Source organism: Festucalex cinctus, chromosome 11 (genome assembly GCF_051991245.1).
Source record: "Festucalex cinctus isolate MCC-2025b chromosome 11, RoL_Fcin_1.0, whole genome shotgun sequence".
In the NCBI taxonomy this organism is placed as follows: domain Eukaryota; kingdom Metazoa; phylum Chordata; class Actinopteri; order Syngnathiformes; family Syngnathidae; genus Festucalex; species Festucalex cinctus.
The window spans coordinates 8312680-8333307 of NC_135421.1; the positions used below are offsets into that span (position 1 = coordinate 8312680).

At 37.7% G+C, this 20628-nt stretch overlaps 1 protein-coding gene across 1 annotated transcript in view; it reads left to right on the top strand.

The window, feature by feature from the left end:
• Positions 1-20628, top strand: part of LOC144030520 (contactin-associated protein-like 5) — a 155622-nt gene that overhangs the window by 119360 nt on the left and 15634 nt on the right. The window contains exons 16-21 of the mRNA XM_077536901.1: positions 651-821; positions 2759-2977; positions 5861-6100; positions 14408-14626; positions 18400-18533; positions 19455-19542. Of these exons, the coding sequence (XP_077393027.1) occupies positions 651-821; positions 2759-2977; positions 5861-6100; positions 14408-14626; positions 18400-18533; positions 19455-19542 (1071 nt within the window). The remainder of the gene's footprint in view (positions 1-650; positions 822-2758; positions 2978-5860; positions 6101-14407; positions 14627-18399; positions 18534-19454; positions 19543-20628) is intronic.

Sequence of the window (20628 nt, forward strand, 5' to 3'; positions counted from 1 at the left end):
AATACAACTTCATTTATAATAATACTGTACTAGTTTTTCCATCCATCCATTTTCTTAACCGCCTTTCCTCACTAGGGTAACAGGGGATGCTGGAGCCTATCCCAGCTGGCTTTGGGCAGTAGGCGAGGTACACTCTGAACTGGTTGACAGCCAATTGCAGTAGTTTTTCCATTAAAAAAAAAAAAACTTATAAAACAGGAATGATCAACTAGTGACCACACCCAGTGGCCCCCAGAACAACATGTCAAGTCGTCATCTTTATTTATATAGGGTTTTCAAACAGCCCAAAAAAGTCTTCAAAAATCATAGATAAACATTCAGTATGCATTTCCATGAGTAACTGGTGGTAAATGGACAAAAAATCCTGGAAAAAAATGGGGAGGGTGACACATTGAAAAAATGTCAGGTGCCGAACTGCAAAAATTTATTGACAATCATTTTAAGTTGCAATATCACCATTGACCTATAGATGGCAGACATGGCTTACAGCTATTCTTGTACTGCCCTAAAGTACAACATGAGTAAGCCTACTAATGTATATACTTCTCAGCTGTTAGGTCTTCACAGTGAGTGCTCAAGCACTCACCTTTCTCCATCCATACTTGATTACATGTACTATATGGATTTATTTCTGTCTGTTTCTCCTGCAGGGACCATGTGGAATGCAGCCACCTTCTACCAAGAGTCGTCGTACCTCTATTTCCCCACCTCACCAACCGAGCCTGCCTCAGACATCTCCTTCTACTTCAAAACGAGTACTCCCTCAGGAGTTTTTGTGGAGAGCCTGGGCCTCAAAGACTTTGTCAGAGTGGAGCTCAGCTGTGAGTCAACAGTCATGCGCCATAACAAGGCACAAAAGCACAACAGCATTCTTGTATTATGTTATACTGGAGCAAACTATATAAATGTTTTGTCAATAAGGGCTTCTTGCACAACTAATTAAATCATATTTGTGGTAATGCAATTTTGGCACACATACTTTAAACTCCAGATTTTTTTTTAGCTGCTTTTTCTAAATTTGAAATTAAGTGTAATTGGTATTATTAAATTGAATATGCAGTTAGGATTATTAATGTTACTTTATTTTTTTTCATGTAATTAGTTTTTTGCTTTATTTAATAGTTACATTTAATATTCAATATGTATTTTTGATTTATACATTTATTTTGATATTTATTTACCACTAATTCATTCATTATTCATTCAGGCATCTGTTTAATCATTCTATTTTACTCAGCCAGGCATGACTCAGTTTACACATTTTGTAACACACATATACAAACAGTATACGTTCAATATAAATACAGTGTATACTGTACAGGACTGTCTCAGAAAATTAGAATATTGTGTCCATTATTTTCTGTAATGGAATTAAATAAGCAAAAATGCCATACATTCTGGATTTATTACAAATCAACTGAAATATTGCAAGCCTTTTATTATTTTAATATTGCTGATTATGGCTTACAGTTTAAGAAAACTCAAATTGCCTAATTTCTAAATATTAGAATATTTCCTCACACCAAGTTAAAAAAAAAAAAAAAAAAAAAAAAGCCATCATCAGCAATATTGAAATAATAAAAGGCTTGCAATATTTCAGTTGATTTGTAATGAATCCAGAATGTATGGTATTTTTGCTTATTTAATTGCATTACAGAAAATAATGGATTTTATCACAATATTCTAATTTTCAGACAGTCCTGTATATATTTGGATAGTGAATACTGAAAATCTGTCATAATTATAATTCAGACCTATTTAAAACCTCTCATATGCAAACAGGGGCTGCCCTTCCTCCCCGCACATAAAAACATATTCTTTTAAATCCGTAAATATGTGAATCCATGGATATCAAACTACAAGTATGCGGAGAGATCCACTGTACAGTGTTCCCTCGTTTTGCGCTGGGGTTAGGTTCCAAAAAATAACCGCAATAAATTAAATCCGCGAAGTAGCTAGGTTTATGTTTTACGTTTACTATAAATGTTTTAAGGCTCTAAAACCCCTCACCACACAGTTCATACACTTTTCTCATCGAGGCATTTACTTTTTATCACATTTCTCTCTTGTTTAAACATTCTCAATGTTCAAACCTTCATTAATTTTATATAATTACTGTAAAAAAAAAAATACATGCCGAATTGCACTAAAAATCCGCAATACGAGACTGCAAAAAGTGAACCGCATTATAGTGAGGGAACATTGTATAACAAAAGACACAAGTACAAAAAACACAATTAAAAATATGATATATTCTATCCTACTTTTCTACTATTTAGTTTTTACCATGAAAACACAAGTACTGTGCAAGGCAACATTACTGTACATACAATATGTGTGTATAAATTTATAATATACCTCATATCTATGGGGGGGAAATGTTGAAAGTGCTTGAATTTGACCTCGATAAAGGCATACAAAGCCAGCGAGCGCATACGAATATTAGAAGCCTCCTTTGAGGGTAATGCAATCTGCTATGAAAATGTATGTAAATAATGAAAGAATGCACTCGGGGCTCTGTGAAGCTTGTTCTTGTCTGCCAGCATGACGAGTGCACAGTGCATTTCTATTCAAAAGCAGTTGCAGCCCTTGGATTGTTTGTTGTAGTAGAGATGCTGGTGTTATTTACTGTTGATTACAGGGGAGTTTTGTCGACAAACCTGAGCGGGGGGGGATTGTGCCGTTGTTCGTGTTGAGGGGAGAATACTCATCCGAGTCTTGTTCATCCTATTACATTTGTGTCTTTGTGGCCAATCAGCTCCGTCCATGGTGTCGTTTTCCTTTGATGTCGGAAACGGCGCGGTGGTCCTGTCGGTCAAGTCGCACATGCCGCTGAATGACCGGCAGTGGCACTACGTCAGGGCGGTGCACAATGTCAAGGAGGCCTCGCTGCAGGTAGACCAGCTTCCTGTCCGCTTCCTGTCGGCTCCTGTGGACCGTCAGCTGCCCTTAAAGCTAAGCAGCCAGCTTTTTGTAGGTAAGCTCACCTTCTTTAACAGACAAGCCAAGTCTGAAATATTCCAGTAGACATATCATTCTGTTTATACTTTTGCACTTGATTGTTCAGCGAAGTTGTCCTCGTGAGGGCTGTGTGGATGTTGATGTGTCCACTACATGCTCCACATATACAGATGCGCACACTAAATTGACAAGTGCAATTTGGCGGCTTGGTAATGAAGCACTTAATCCGCTAGTGAGACTCATGGGGAGAATCAACGAGCAGCAACTTGGCGCAACCGTGGTTGTGTTTGCAGGGGCGGATATCTCTTGCTCTGATTGCAGCTTCGAGGAAGTCTGAGTCAGAGTCTCCAAAAGTTGTTATATTTGTTGCTAGTCACTTTTTTGAAAAGGGTCACTAGAATCCCTCATCTTGAACACATCACCTTGGGTCTCCCGTTGAAACACAACAAGAGGAAAATTGGTGTATGTAAAATATACACAGTCCTAAAAAGTTCTGAAGGGAACTTTCACCGGTTCTTTTATTTTTAATGCTCACTATGCTAATAATAACAACCACAAGACTGCATATTTTCAGTTGAACTATTTACTGGATGCCAGAAAGATCGATAGCATTTTCTGTTGGATGCGGAAGAAGGTCTAATCTGTTCAAAATGGTTCCTAATCTTATACTGTTTTGCACAACCGCCCCAACTGCTTAGCCCATGTGACAGTGCAGTGTGTGACTTGATGGTCTTATTTGGTTTGAACTGTTAAGTGTGCAAGGTTGCAGATAGCTAGGGAGATGCCGAACCAGGAAAAAGGTCACAGCAACACAATGGCCTAGCTCAAGTCACCTATCTAATCATATATACCAAAGAGGCCTAATCTAACAGTTTTATACCAAGGGCTCCTCAAGTGGTCATCGCTAAGTTGCGGCCTACTTTTCAAACTACATAATTTGCAATCAGATTTTTTTTTCCAATAAAGGTATGCATTTCAGAGCATATTAAGGAGTAAAATAAAAATAAATGAAGAATAAAAATTAATTTTAATTTTGCCACAAAGAGACATCATTAAAAAAAACCCAATATAACTTGATTTTGTTTTTCTTTAAAAAACAAAGTCGCCCTGCGATTGGCTGCCAACCAGTTCAGGGTATACCCCGCCTACTGCCCATAGCCGGCTGAGATAGGCTCCAGCACCCCCCGCGACCCTGAGGAATAAGCGGTCGAGAAAATGGATGGATGAAACAATAAAGTCCAAATTTAATTTTAATTTTGCTAATTTTACTACTACAACGGCGTATTCGGGCCACATATAAATATATTTTTTTTTAGACGGTGGGGGCAATAATCAGAGAAAAAAAACTTGCAAATTTGCCACTTTATAAAGTGACAAATTTGCAGGGGGAAAAATCCTCAGAAATTTGTGAGTTCATAAAGTGGCAAATCTGCGACTTTATAAAGTGGTAGATTTGCCAGGGCAAAAAAAAAAAAAATTGAAAACTTACGAGAAATACACGCAGCTTACTTCTCGACTGTTTGTTCCAATACTTTTCGGTCGGGTTTAAAATAAGGAGATAGTAATTGCTTTAGCAGAGGTTAACCATACACAGCCCCTGGCCAGCGACAGAGACAGAGAGACAGACAGAGACAGAGAGAGCATTGCGAAGGTCCACACCCTGGAGATCGAGCATTTAAGTTAATTTGTTAAAATGTATATTTGCTTGTACATTTATGTTTCCACAATTATTATTTACACATTCATATATTTTGGTATTTTTTGTACAAGTATCTAAGTTCTGCAATTGGCTGGCAACCAGTTCAGGGTGTGCCCCGCCTCCTGCCCAGAGCCAGCTGAGATAGGCTCCAGCACCCCCCACGACCCTTGTGAGGAGCAAGCGGTTCAGAAAATGGATGGATGGAAGTATCTAAGTTGATGTGTCTAATCTGCTGCTCTTCGTCATTCACTTGCATTTACCTAAAGTATGCTTGCTTCTGATTGGTTAGTGTTAGTCAGCTGATATGGGACCAGGAAGTGTTGTCGCTGTAGCTGCAGTGTATATGATGATTTAAGTTTGAATTTAAGAATGAATCCCTCTCCGTTCTACCTTTTCATTTTATAAACAGTGTCCCATTAACCACCAATGAATCCGCACAATTAGACTATAGCTATACTATGTGTATTTCTCGTTAGTTTCTGAGGTTTTTTTCTTGAAAATCTGCCAAAATAAAGTCGCAAATTTGCGACTTTATTAAATGGCAAATTTGCGAGTTGTTTCTCAGAATATTGTCCCCGTCCTCCAAAAAATATATATTTATATGTGGCCCTAATACACCGTCGTAAACTACAAAGAAACTATTCGTTTAAAAAATAAATATAACATGATTTTGTTTTTCTTTAAAAAAAAAAAAAAAAAAGATATTTTTATTATACTGCAACCTGTTTGGTGGGGTGGGAGGGTTTTTCTGTTGATGTAAAATGATGACTTTAAAAATTTAAATACAACTTTTTTCCTTTTACAAATAGACCTACAATTATTATTTTTTTAATTATTTGAAAACTATAAAAATTAAAAACTGCCCACACTTCATATGAGACATTGGAGTTTATTGGCCTTTCTATACTCAATGTGGAAAGGCCAAATTGTTTTCCACTAGATGCTGACATGACCTTCCTTTGGCTCTTTTCACTGTATCTTGGTCAAAACTGTAGAGTTTCTGTTTTCCATGGTAAGAAGCAGATTAATTTGGAATGATCCTATCCGAGACGTGAGAAAGATAATGAGATATCATGACAAATAAATTCCTAAATTGATCCATTCTCCTGCAGTTAATTATGAATCCACAACAACCATAAAATGAAGTAAATCATGTAGATAATTCATCACGACATGCGGCTAAATCGCTTGTCATTGCAGGCGGAACGACGTCGCTGCAGCGGGGCTTCTTGGGCTGCATGAGGAGCCTGATGGTGAATGGGCGGAGCTTGGACCTGGAGGAGCGGGCCAAGGTGACGCCGGGCGTGAGCGCAGGCTGCCCCGGGTACTGCAGTGGCTCCAGCAGTCTGTGCCACAACAGGGGTCGGTGCATCGAGAAAAGCAACGGCTATGCATGTGACTGCTCCCAGTCGGCCTATGCCGGGACTTCATGTAACCAAGGTAACGCTCCATTCACTGCATTCATGGTTAGGGAGCTCGATGTTGCAGTGTTCCATATCGACTGGTACAATACAAAAAGTATATTTCAGCATCTGGTAGCAATGTTCTTTAAAACATCCCCCATGTTCTCTCTTGATTATTATTGGTGTCAAATGAAAAACACAATTTTTATTATTTATTTATTTATTTTTTATGGAGATGGACGATATCTAAATGAAAACATGTTTTGGCAGCTCCTCTAACATTGTTGATATTTTTTCTGACAATACCATATTGATGTGCCGGCACTGATATTGATATTGTTGATAGGGATGTAACGATAACCAAATATCACGATACGATATTATCATGATATGAAGCTCACGTTACGATAATTATCACGATATTGTGGGGAGGTTGGCTATTTAAAAGGTCACAATATTGTAAAAAAAAAAAAAAAAAAAATACTAAAGAAAGCACAATATTGTGCTTTTGTACAAATAAACCATCTCCAATCTCTAATATCACTTAATATTGAGGCAGTTGCTCGCTAATGCAAGCCCACATTGAGTTCCTCCACATAATTACTCACTTCACAAGCATATTACAATCCCCTTCATCTTACAATTAGTGACGATTTTAAACATAGAAGGGCCAAAACATCCCTAATGAAAATTAAACTGCACTAAAAAAAAATAGCCACCAGAGGGTGCTATAACTGCACAAATGGAAATCAACCTGACTTTTTTTTTTAACAGATGTGTTGCTTTTAAATATCGTGAAGATGACGATGACGATATTGTGGCAGTTTTAATATCACAATATCGCGATATTGCCGTTATCATTACATCCCTAATTGTTGATGTCAGATGAAAACCAAACATGGGCATCTAAATCTTGACAAATAAGAAAAAATAATAATAATTGGAATTGAATATGTGATCTTTATTTGACAGTGATGATATCCAAACTCCTGAAGAAAAGTACTGCTTTTTCTTTGATATTGTTGCTGTTGGGTGAAGAACAAGTATGTGGATCGATAATCTCCACCATGTTCTGTCAACTGCAAAGCACCCACCTAGCTATTTTCTATACCGCTGGTCCTCATTAGGGTCGCCAGTGGGCTCAACTACACCCGCTGACTTTGAGCGAGAAGCAGGGTACACCCTAGACATGTTGTGGCTGCCAAGTGTTGTGTTTGGCCATATTTTGTTATGGGCAATTCCCATCTGTTGCACTCTACCACAGAGGTCGAAAATGTTCTGAAGATAACAAGACGACATGTGCAGTAGATAAACTTAGTTTGCAAGTGAATCTGTAAGTTCTGCGGCTTGTGAATGGATGAATTAAGGTATGGCCTTTACCAACCAATCATGATAACGTTTAGTGATCACATCTTCTTGTGTCAAAACTAGTGTTTCACTTCACTTGCAGCTGGCTGCTAGCTAGCATGGTGGACAAACAGAAGAACTTCCCTAATCATCGCTTCCATGGTGGGGAATAAGCAACCCTTTCTGACAAGTATCCTTAACACGAAAATGACGACGAAAGTTAATTTATTGGGGAATACATGCTAGACTAAGTCATGCTAAATCAGCGCTAAGCTATCGTAAAATGCCATCACGAAACACTGGATAAAATGATTGATATCACAGTGTGGCAATGCAGGGAATGAGATGAGGAGATGAAGGCAATATGTCTCTTAAAAACTGACAATTAGTTTTGAGAGCAAGGAAGTAGCAAATAGTTTTGTATTTTTTTTTTTTAAACAAATGCTAAATTTAGCAATTAATGAAATTTATTACTGATACACAAACAAAAAGTAGTCTCTTATTTCATTAAACTATATTGTGCCTTGTCAAGAGTGCATATTGTCCATGAACATGTGCAACACTAATCAAAGTTTATAGAGTACGGTGACCAAAAAAATATTTAAATAAATGCATGTTTTACATAAAAAATTAAATAAGACAAATCATTTGGAGAAATGTGGATAAGCATTTTTATTGGACAGCAACAAGCATTTTCTTTATTTTCCTTACTTGTTTACAACTTTTCATCTAATTTTAGATGGCAAAATAATGAGCAAAAATTAGTTTTCTTGTTTTGTATGCTTTATTTGTAAGAAGACAAGGATACTGACTTTTTAGTTAACTAGATTTAATAATGTATCATTGGTGCTTTTCTTCCACTAGTGCACAGTGTCTCCATTTTGGCATTTTCATAATGTGTGTGTTTTTGTTGTTGTTTTTTTAACCTCCCAAATACTATGATAATATTATAACGTAACACTTGTGTTGGAGAGGTTATGTTCTAAGCTTCTGTGTTATGTTTAGCAATGTTGTTTCTACTTCCTCTGCTAGCTTCTCAAGCAGTGTGCTTGCTAGCTAGTCACTCTGGATGATATCTGAAAGGCATGGACTCCCACTACAACCTTATTGCCAAAAGTGTTTCATGTCTGATTAATGTAATGTATCCAATCCTTTAACCCCAAATTAGGGATACATATTAGGGATAAATGCCCTTCTTTAATAAAACAGCCAATCAGATCACAACTAGGAATGTTAATCGTCTTACTAGACACAAAGTAGTGACGAGCGAAAAGTGTAAACATGTACCCCCACTTATTACTGAAATGTTTTCAGTGAAGTCCAGCTGTCACCTTGACGACACGTTACACGTCATATTTGTGTCCTCTCTTGCCACCGTCCTCTGCAAGGATTAAGGCAAGCTTCTTATTTCTCCGGAAGGCCGAGTCCAATCATTTGTCCCCCTTTTTCCCTGCAGTGTGGAGATTCTCTCGGCCATGTTCTTTTTTTTTCTTTTTTTTTTAACAGCCCTGTTGGGCTCCATTTATTTTATCTACCGCGACCCGCTTCTTTTATCTTGACGATTCGGTCGGTAGGTTCGCCTAAACGACTTACTGTTTCGGATCATTGGCTTTTTTAGTCCCTCCATCCCTTGCAGGAGCAGACTCTTGAGAGAGGCACATGTTTGCTTTCTTGTGGCCACATTGTTACCAAGGACCATTTCTGCTATAAACACCCTGATGGCACTCTATCAGATTTAGACTACAGAGTGCTGCAAGGCAGGCAGAAGCTCAGAAAATAATTGTTCCTTCAGGTGGAACCGCATTACTGTCTGTCCCACAACTATAACATGAAAATCAACAACAAATCTAATCCCTAGTAAGAGTGACCTGTCGCCTATCCCAACTGACTTCCAGCAAGTGGTTGTGTCCACCCTCGACTGGTCACCAGCCAATCGCAGGGAAGTACGTTCAATCCCTGTCTATTGCGGGGACATGTTTTAAACTTCCCATGCCACGCCTATTTTATTTTGTCCTTTGTTTACATTTTCATAGCCAACATGTCCACTACCTATGGAGGACCAAAATTGCCAAAATTCAAAATAAATAAATGACTAAATAAATAAATAAATGACTACAAGTGAAAATAAAAATGAATATAAAAAATATAATTTGAAAATTATATCCAAAAAATAAATATAAATGGAAATAAATCTGTTTTTATTTTTACTTTTAGTCATTTATTTATTTAATCATTTATTTATTTAGTGATTTATTTATTTATTTAGTCATTGATTTATTTAGTCATTTATTTATCTATTTATTTAAACTGCCAAAATTCAAAATAAATAAATGACTAAATAAATAATTAAATAAATGACTAAATAAATCAATGACTAAATAAATAAAGGATTATTGACTACTAATCTGTATAACGTTCATTATATCTTTCATCACAATTTACAAATGTATGGCGGATAGCTGGCTACGTAGTGCAAGAAGCTAACATTAACAGCACATCTTCATTCAAGCACAGGTACTCCTCGTCAAAGAACACAAACTAAGACCAGTCCAGACCAGTCATAAAAGAGACAATAAAGTCATTTCATTCTGTCAATCATAGTTTTTATTCTCACCACCATTGTCCTTTCAGAATAATGTTGCATTAAAAGCCAAAGAGGGACGCAGAGTTAACCCTTTGATATTGGCTTAAATTAGGTCTTGGCACCACTGTGCGATTTTTATTTTATTTTTTTCTTCTTTCTTTCTTAATTATTACAGGATCAGTACCCTCAAAGGCCACATTTTAGGACCATGCCTGTACATTTTGGCTTGGAAAATGTACAGCTACGTTAAGATCCATAATTACAGTTGATTCTATCTTGAGTTGTACCCTCATTTCAAACAGTGTAAGATGTTGAAATGCATGAAATCTCATCCTGAACGAATGAATGTCTTAGTCCTTTCACCCATCCTGGAGAGAAAATATGGCGCCCAAGCCAAAGATGTCTGTATGTAGAGAAAAAGAAGCCATGCGGTGTGATGGGAGGATGATATAAATCAAGCGTGACTTCACAGCGTGACGACAGTTGCTCGATTCTCATTTGCAGCCGCTGTCGTTGACGGCAAACAAATTGTTTTTTGGGGGGTCGCGTTGGGAACAAAAGAACGTTCTATGCTCCCGGCGAGAACGTTTTACGATGAGGCCACACTTACATTTTATGTGGAACATGAGACAGAGTGCTTTAATGGTGTCGTTAATGATGCTTCTTCTTTTCACACCTAATGAAGTTGAGTTGAAGTTCAATAAACATGTGAACTCTATAGACCCTTCCAGCTGACGTCACTGCTTAGTTCCCACAGCACCTCCTGGGGGGGGGCAAACATCCCATAACAAATGAATGTAGCAAGCTTGATTTTCGGCGAGTGTTTTCGTTCAAAGGTGCGAAATATGTCAAGTGTCGCAAAAAACTTCCCGAGTAGGACACTACGTCACTACGAATCATTGAAACCAGTCGTTTGGAACCGCTAGCTACAAAAAAATTGAGTTTGTTGGAGGCAAAGTGGAAGTGGAAGCCTAAGGTATGTTGTTTTTGGTTGAAACTGTATGTTGATCACTACTTTCATGGTGTAAATTGTTATTCATTAAATCGTTTCTGTCCGTTTGTGTCGTCTTGCAGTACATCGAAATCTTAAGCTATCTTAGCTTGCTAGCTGCTAACAAACAGACTGCACATTGTTTACTACACATTCCTCAGCAGAAATCAAGCCCGAGTTAAAGTGTTAATTGTAATAAACGTGTTAAATCGTTAACTTTTTGTTCAAAATGACTTTAATACTTGTGCAAAAAAATAAAAAATAAAAAATATGATTGTTGTGAAAAAGAGACTACCTGATACAAAATGATCTGAACATATCCTCGTACTTTTTGTGGGTGCAAAGCAGTTGCGTCGTAGTTTTGCTCGCAGTCGCGCGAGCCATCGTGCTTGTCTTTCACTCCTCACTGTCTTCCGTCTAGTTTAGAATCACTGCCGGCAGCCGAAAGAATGATCTCATCTCTTATTAGAGCATCCATCGACAGCGCACAAGTTCACCATAGCATTGGTAGCTGATTTATCAACTGTTTGACCGATTTTCTACCTCACACTGATTTTTTTCTAATTCACACGCATTGACGCCCTGACCATCACCGCTAGGGGCGCACTTCAACGTGACGTCACACTGGAAGGCTCTATAGGCGTTCAAACAAAATATATGGAAATTCAAGGATTTATTATTCAGCATAATGAAGGCAGAAGCCTTTCCATAGTTCAATTAGGTTTGAGGGTTTTTTTGTTTTTTGTTTTTTTTTTTTTGTTTCTGTGAAAACATGTTCATTTAGTTCTTCAAGTTGTCACAAAAGACATGTAATCATTAGTTGATTAGACTTTGTAAATAATCATTTTTAAGAAAAACATTTTTGTAGATATCATGTTAGGGTTTGGATTTTGTCACCTGTATTTGGTTTGGTTCGGGTTTGGGTTTTGTTGCTTTTGTTGGGGTTCTAGTTTTGAATTTGTCATGTTTCTGTTTCTGCTTTCCGGTTTGTCTCCCCTAGTCTCGTTATTGTTAACCTTGTCCACCCTTCCCAGTGTGTATCTACCAATCAGCTTCCCCTGCCACTTGTGTCTTGCCCAGCTGTGTCTAGTCATTGTCAATTAGTTATGTGTATTTAGTCACCTGTTTTCCGTTCAGTTCTTGTTGGTTCATTGTTGTTGTTTTCCTCCCTGAGTTACTGTCGTTCTCCTGTCCTGTACTCTGCCCTAGTTTCCCTTGATCGTCTGCCTGGAGTTCATTTGTATTTTGATCAGTTCATTTTTTGCCTCCTGCTAGTTTTTATCCATGAAAATAAAATCCCCTTTTTGTTCTTAACACCTGTAAGCCTGCTTCACTTCCCTGCTTCCTGCACTTGGGTCCTCGGCCACACTTCTACCTGCACCCAACATATCAGTTGTTCTGCACACTTCACAAGGTTTTCCAAAAACTTTACAAGGTTTGACAAAAACACATATATTGCACTAATTTCATTGTCTTTAGTGTTTGAAAACACGACATTACTCTACTTTCTTCAGAGAAAATGAACAAAAAAATCTCATCTGTGATATTAACAAAAAAAAAATGTTGAGTATAATGGAGACGATAGTCTATTTCCAAAAACATGTATGTCAAGTTTAAGTTAAAAATAATTAAAATAAATTGTCTTCACAGTTTCTTCTTTAAAAATTAATAAAAACATATCTTATGCATCATCTTTAGCACTCAGAGTCTGTGTCCTAGTGGCCGCAGGGACGTGGAATGTCACTTGTTCAAGGAAAGAGCCGTAGCTGGTTTGGAAGTTTGAGAGCTTCCGACAAGATACAATCACAAAATCCACAAAACTGGACAACAAAGTTATATTAATGATTATTTATTATTACCAGACCACCAGAGGTGTGCCAAAATCCGTTGTTTCATAGGCCAGACACCATTGAAATCGGCGAGGTCTTTATGATGTGACGCCTCGTAAAAATACACGGACTGAGAAAGACCATTTTTACTTACCCCGATGGACGGACGTAAACCTGCTTCAGTCTTTGCTCAGTCTGTGTATTTTTATGAAGCTTTGCGTCATAAATAACTCACTAAGTTTAGTTTTATCATTGTTATTAATGTTAGCTGGATAACTTGACATCCTGCTTCTCATACTGGGAGCGCTGGAATGTTGTTTCATCGATTTCCACAAAGTGAACATACTATCGTATTGTTTGCATCTTTCACGTAGCATTTTGTGTTACCTCAGAGAAAAACAACCATTCTGTTACAGACAGTACAGAAAAAAAAAGCACGTAATCAGTTTGCAGGTACATTAATTAAAAATGGGGGTTATTTAGCGGGATTACGATTCCACGCTGAGAGAGATACGCCATTGTTGTTTACCTCAGACTTAGCTGAGACCTGTATGCTTTAGCATCCTTATTGTGAAGTTTGCTTTTCTGCATATTTTAATATTATGAATGTATCCTTCCACTACATATTGTAGAACCTTTTGGCTCGATCTGAAAGAAATCACGCTTGTATTGCTCCAAAAACACTCACTGACATGTTCTGCAACTTTCATTTCAATTGTAAGCGTCCGAGAAAGATGTCGGACCTGGAAGAGTAAACTTTGAAGCTTTTGCGTAAGGTCAATTGGATGTACAGTCTGTATACGTATGTGTCCAATATATCGCTTTCAAATGTGGGACAGCACATGCAGGAAACTGCTTGTGGGACAGCCCAGCACCAATTTTCACAGTGCGCTAAAATGACCTCGACACATAAGCATGAAAATGAGTTGAAAGTAGTTTCGTCACAGGTGATATGGCATGACTGGCTGTGACAGGGAACTAAGTCAGCCCATAGATATCAAGTAGAAACTCTCAAATTGCATTGCTGAATAGATGATATGGCCCAATAATTTGTTTTGGCATTTCAAAAATATTTGCAAGAGCAGAGTTCTCCCTGCCGCCTCTCACTTTGCCTGCGTTATGCTGGTACTTCTTCAGATGTGCTTTTTAAATCAGCCAACGTAATTCAGATCAGTTTTATAAATCTCTTTGCGCATAATGAATGTATCTTTCCATATACTCCTCGCACAACCCACAAAATATATTGTGCGGCAATTTAGTACGTTTGGAATACACAATCCTGGCTGTGCACAGTGATTAGACCAGCTTCTATATCTGTTTGCATGCACAATCAAGTTTGCACCCGTTTTCGCACACTTGAACATTTTGTAAATCAGACCCTTCAACATTAAATCTATTCTTAAATGGAACTTGAATTTCTATGAAAACATTTTCCTATTTAAAATATATAATAGTCAAATGATCTACTGGTTAAAGGTGAGAGCAGTGAGGTACTTTTATGAGCATTTTATTTTCATTTTTATGTCTATTCTTGGCATGGTGTACATGTTTTTTACCAGTCACTCATAAATTGTGTTTGTGGTGTTTTTGCAGAGGTGTCAGTGTCCTTCGACAAAGAGTCATCGCTGACCTACACACTTCAGGAGCCTTTCTCTGTGATGCTGAACAAAAGCTTGCAGGCGGAGAGCAGCAGCAGCAGTCGGGCCAGAGAGGATTTTTCATTCAGCTTTATCACCTCGCAGAGCCCCGCCATGCTTTTGTCCGTCAGCACCCTCAGCCGCCAGTACATTGCAGTAATCGTGGCCAGGAACGGTACGTGCACAGATTGGCTCACATGGAATGTAATGAATTTTATTGTCTGTGTTGGGAAAATTTTGGATTTTTTTTTTTTTTTTTTTTTTGTGGTCATCTATACTATATTTAAATATAATTCTGTAGTAGGCTTTACACGATCACAATTGAAATGGCCCGACCCATGAATAGTAACAACCCACATACAGTATAACAGACGCCAATTGAAATACGTGGAAAAAAAATAGTACCGTATTTTCCGCACTAGAAGGCACACCTTCAATGAATGACATATTTTAAAACATTTTCCATATATAAGGCGCACCTTCAATGAATGACATATTTTTTTAAAAAAATTCCATATATAAGGCGCTACAGTAGAGGCTGGGGTTACGTTATGCATCCATTAGATGGTGCTGCGCTAAACGGAATGTCAACAAAAAAGTCAGGTCAGTCAAACTTTATTAATAGATTACAAACCAGCTTTCTGACAACTCCATTCACTCCCAAAATGAATAAACAGCTGTTTTATTATTTTTATTATTTTATTAGAGCTAGCCATCCAAGATGGCGGGATCTTCTGCGCATGCGCGTCACCGATAGCGTCTTGACAGCGAGACCTATTGCGGCTCAATATTGATCCATATATAATGCGTACTGGATTATAAGGCGCATGGTCAGCTTTTAAAAAAATTGAAAAGCTTTTAGGTGCGCTTTATAGTGCGGAAAATATGGTAAGTGAACCCGTAAAAAAAGAAAATGCTGATAAACATTAAATATAACATGTAATGTCTTATTTTGCAGAGCCGATCAATGACGTCACTGATTAATTCGGCAAATTAAGACACTAGAGTCGATCACCGATTTTGCCGAAAATGCCAAATATCGGCTGATTCCGATCCAGCTGACCAGATCGGTGTACAGTCTCCTCTGTATTTATGTTGAAAAATTTAATTGTCTTGAGTAATTACAAAAACACTTATGTTGGGTTAATTGAGCACGAAATTGTTTTCACCGGTAGTTTTTTTTTTTTTTTGTAAGACAAGCATTTCTTGAATGTTTACAAGACATTCACAAAAGACTAATTTATCCTCAAAATGACCAAAACAAGTACATAAATTGGTATTTTGAATTGTTTTTAATGTTACAACAAATATCTACCTTACTTACATGACATAATTCTGAAATTGTCTTGATAATAGGTCCATTAGATACTGAAATTGTCAATGTTCACAAAACCTTATGTTAGGTTTGTTGAAGATGTCTTCAGTGATTTTGAAAACACATACGCTGAGTTTTCTAAAGACTAAATTATAATTAAAACTTAAAAACGTACTTGTCTTCAATCGTTATAAAAACATGGGAGGTTCATTGTAGACAAAATTGTCTTCATTATTTAAAAAAAAATCTAGCCTACTGCACAGTGCAGTATGTTTTCATAAGCAATGACATTTTAGACTTCAGAGAAACTAACATAGATTTTCAAAAACATTTATGGCTCTTGTCTTAAAAAAAATTACAATGCTAAAATAACCTAAATTATAGGGCTGGGTTTGATAAATGTAATAATTGATTTTGAATCAATTTTCCTTTTTCGAGCCTGTTATTGCTTCATAGAACCATGAATTGATTATTTTAATGTCTTTTTCCCATAAATAGAATGTTAAAGGCCAAGTTATTTTATTTTACCGTTTTTTTTAAATGCGCTGTTAACATGAATTTAAAAGTATTTTTTTACATTTATGAAAGACCTGACTTACTGTACTGACAATTCTGAATCACACAACTAGTATTTAATTGCACCACCTCTGGCTTTTATGACAGCTTGCAGTCTTTGAGGCATGGACTTGATGAGTGACAAACAGTATTCTTCATCAATCTGGTGCCAACTCTTTGATTGCAGTTGCCAGATCATCTTTGCAGGTCGGAGCCTTGCTGTGGACCATTTTTTTTTCAATTTCCAACACAGGTTTTCAATTGGGTTGAGATTTGGGCTATTTGCAGACCATGACATTGACTGGCTGCGTCTTTCTCCAAGGAATGCTTTCACAGTTTTTGCTCTGTGGCATCTTGGAAAATGATTTCATCATCCCTAAACATTTTTTCAATTGAGGAGATAAGAAAGCTGTCCAAAATGTCAATGTAAACTTGTGCATTGATTGAAGATTTAACCACAGCCATCTCCGCAGTGCCTTTGCCTGACATGCAGCCCCATATCATCAAGGACTGTGGGAATTTGGATGTTGTCTTTAGGCAGTCCGCTTTGTAAATCTCACTGGAACGGCACCAAACAAAAGTTCCAGCGTCATCACCTTGTCCAATGCAGATTGGTGACTCATCACTGAAGATAACCTTCATTCAGTCATCCATAGTCCATGATTGTCTCTCCTTAGCCTATTGCAGTCTTGCTCTTTTTTGTTTAAGCGTCAATGATGGTTTCCTTTTAGCTTTCCTGTATGTAAATCCCATTTCCTTGAAGGGATTTTGCAGAATTCTGTCACATACATTGCTTCCAGCTTCCTCACATTTCTTCTTCATTTGTCTTGTTGTGCATTTTCTGTTTTCAAGACATATGGCCTTTAGCTGTTTGTCTTGACGCTTAGATGTCTTCCTTGGTCTACCAGTACGCTTGAATTTAACAACCTTCCCATACTGTTTGTAATTGGTCCAGATTTTCGATACAGCTGACTGTGAACAGCCCACACCTTTGGCAGCCATTTTGGCAGTTACCTTCTTCAAGAAGTTTGATAATCCTGTCTTTGGTCTCAAGAGACATCTCCCTTGTTGGAGCCATGATTCTTGCCTACCCACTTGGTCCAGCAGCCCTCCAAGGTGTTTTTAACTGCTGACTAACGAGCAGATGCAATTTGAGGCAGGTGCCCAATTAAGGAAAGGAAATTGACTGGGTGTGTCCTTATTTTCTGCTCAAAATGGAGTGATTCCATAATTGTTTCCTCAGAATGGAATGATTCCATATTTATTTCCCTGCACTTGCTTTATAAAATTAACATTTACTGACCAGCACAATGTTTTTCTTCATTTCTTTTAGTGTTGTTGAAAGCCAAGATGTTGCACTTTGGCATGACCTTACGACTGTTTCATGCTTTTTATCTGAGTTTGATCTACAGAATAAAACGTCTGAGTGAGTGCTCGTCCAAGACTGCTGATTCCATACTTTTTGCTAGGGGTTGTATAACACTGGTGGGGTTCAGTAATTCCAACAAGGTTAGGAGCCACATTTTAGTCCTCAACACTTTAACTTAATGTGTTTCGATGAAGACTGAACTGTCTTCGATTTTTACGAAACATTAGTTTCTTTAAAGCCTCTAAATTGTCTTTATTGTTTACGAAAAACATGTTCAGGTTTGTGGAAGGCTAAGCTGTCTTCATTGTTCAAGGAAATACAAAATGTTATGATCTTTCAAGAATAAAATGTCTTCGATGCCGGTGAAATTTTGTGTTTTGGGGTCTTTGAAGACTAAATTGTCGTCAACGTTCACGTTTGGTTCTTTGAAGACTAACTTGACTTCATTTTGTAGAAAAAAAACATGCTTGGTTCCTTGAAAACTGGTCTTCATTGTTTAAAAAGCACAGTAGGTTCTCTGAAGACTGACTTGACCAATGTTTACAAAACACCTACGTCCGTCTGCACAGCACTGCAGCTTTCTTATTTGCTCACATCACTTGTTTTTCACACTTGTTAGTTCCATCAGACAAAAGCGAATGTGACATAAATAAAGACAAAAGGGGCCACCACGCGGTTCACATTTGTGCTGCGCGTGCCTTGCGTCCAGGGAGCCTGCAGATCTGGTACCACCTGCAGACGGACAGGAAGCCAGACGTCTTCTGCCCCGCCGCCACTAACCTGGCAGATGGACGACTCCACCGAGTACGAATCCACAGAGTGGAGGAGAAAATCTACGTACAGGTGAAGGCAGACGCGCGTGGGTGGACCCGTGTTCAAATGTCGTGCTTTTCTTCCAGCAGCAATGTGGTGTCTGTCAGAATGCATTAGCATTGATTAATTACTTTATTATGCAAATTGAGACTTTTTCAAAAAGGCCTCGTGGCCTGGTATTAATGAGGCTGGCCGGGTTGTGGAAAAAAAAACTCCCCCGGGAAGAACTTTTCAAGTGTTTAAAAAGTGCTGTGGGGCATCTGCAGCCAAACACTTTGAAAAGACTTAATGACAAATAGAGGATGTAATGTGTCCTGCTGACTAAGGGCAGCAGCATGGACGGCCAGTTTAGTTTACAACTTTGAAGAGTAGCCAAACATCATGGAGCTGTTACAGCTTCAAAAGGTGCCAAGGATAACATGAGTTATTTCCACGGTGGTCGTCGTAAACATGGTGTGGCTCCAAACGCCAAGTCAGCACCTCAGGTCAGACGCTAATGCTGTAAGATAGCTAAGCGTTCACTACTTTATTGTCATCCATAAGCCAGCTATTATAGTAGGACAGGATGCTTTGAGACAAGCATTCAATTTTCTTTTTATAATCCTTCTACTTCCACTTTTAAAGGACGTATTTGGGTCAGGTAGGTCATTTTTATCAAAGATTTATTCTTTGTTTGCAAAAACACACTAGGTTGATCAAAAGAATAGATTTAAAGTTGTTTTCAATTTTGGTGAAAAGATGTAGATTAGATTCATTGAACACGAATTTGTCTTTGTTTACTAAAACAATTGTTCATTGCACCGTACTTGAAAGCTTCCGCTTCTTCATTATTATCCATCAGTCACCAAAGCATACCGTACACACTAAAATCAAAGAATTCATCATCTCAGTATTCACAAGTAGCTTTATATTTCCACTTGTTATAAATTGCTTTGCTTTCTCTTCAAACAGGTGGACCAGGACATCCACAGAAAATATACTCTATCCTTTGATGGAGAACTAGTCTTGATCAGAACTTTGACGTTGGGTAAAGTCATCAGTAAGTCCTCCATTTTCTTCAAGGTGTTAACCAAAAGCTACTATGGTACTTTTGTCTGAGCCAAACATGTAAAACAGGGCTCGAGACGGCAACCAATTTGCTCTCGCATGCGGTCAACTTTTCAGTGTGCGCAGGTAAAAATTTCATCCGTTTTAAAGGGGAAGTCAACCCCCCCCAAAATTCTTGACAATATGTTCTATGCAGCCCCACTAGTCTAAATATGATATTCTGGTTAATATTCTCTTAGTGGAATATGAGTTAAGCAGCAAATTCCAGCAGTTTTTAAGAGTTAAGGAGGAAGTCAACGTTAAACATTTCTTGACAATAATATGCTCTATGTGACCTCATTAGTCTAAACATAACATTCTGATTAATATTACATTTGTGGAATATGAGTTGCGCAGCAAAATCCAGCCATTTTTATCCATCTCAGGGGGCAGCCAGTTTGCCACTTGCTGTCAATTGAAGATGACCACAGTTGCTCAGGGCTCAGGCAACAACCAATCACAGCTCACCTGTTTTCTGAAGATGACCTGTGATTGGTTGTTACCTGAGACCTGAGCAATTGTAATGTAATTTTCACTCGACAGCAAGTGGCAAAATGGCCGCCTTCTATGGAAGCCCAAAAGTGTTAAAATTCAATAAATAAAAAGGCCTTTTTGAAATAACTATCCTTTTGATAAATAACAGACAATTATGTAATATGGACATTAAATTTTAAAATGAGGTGTTAGTATTATTATGAAAAGTGTTATGCTATTCTTTAATATGTAACAAATATTTTATTTTGATTAAATATTTCATAATGATTATTTTAACAACGTCATACTTTTTAAAAATAATGACATTTAATTTATTTTCAAGGTTTTATAAGATAATAAAACGTTGTTTTACAAAGTCAGTTTTTTATTTCATAATGTCCTTTTCCAAAATGGTCTTCTTTTACATAATGGCGTTTTCCAGCCGAATGACTTGGTCTGTCAATCAAAGTCAGTGGGTGGGACCACCTGTGTGAGTCAAGATCGCCGTGACGCCTACCCCGTAGCCTGACGCAGAAGTTTAACAAGGCTTTTACGTTATGATCCG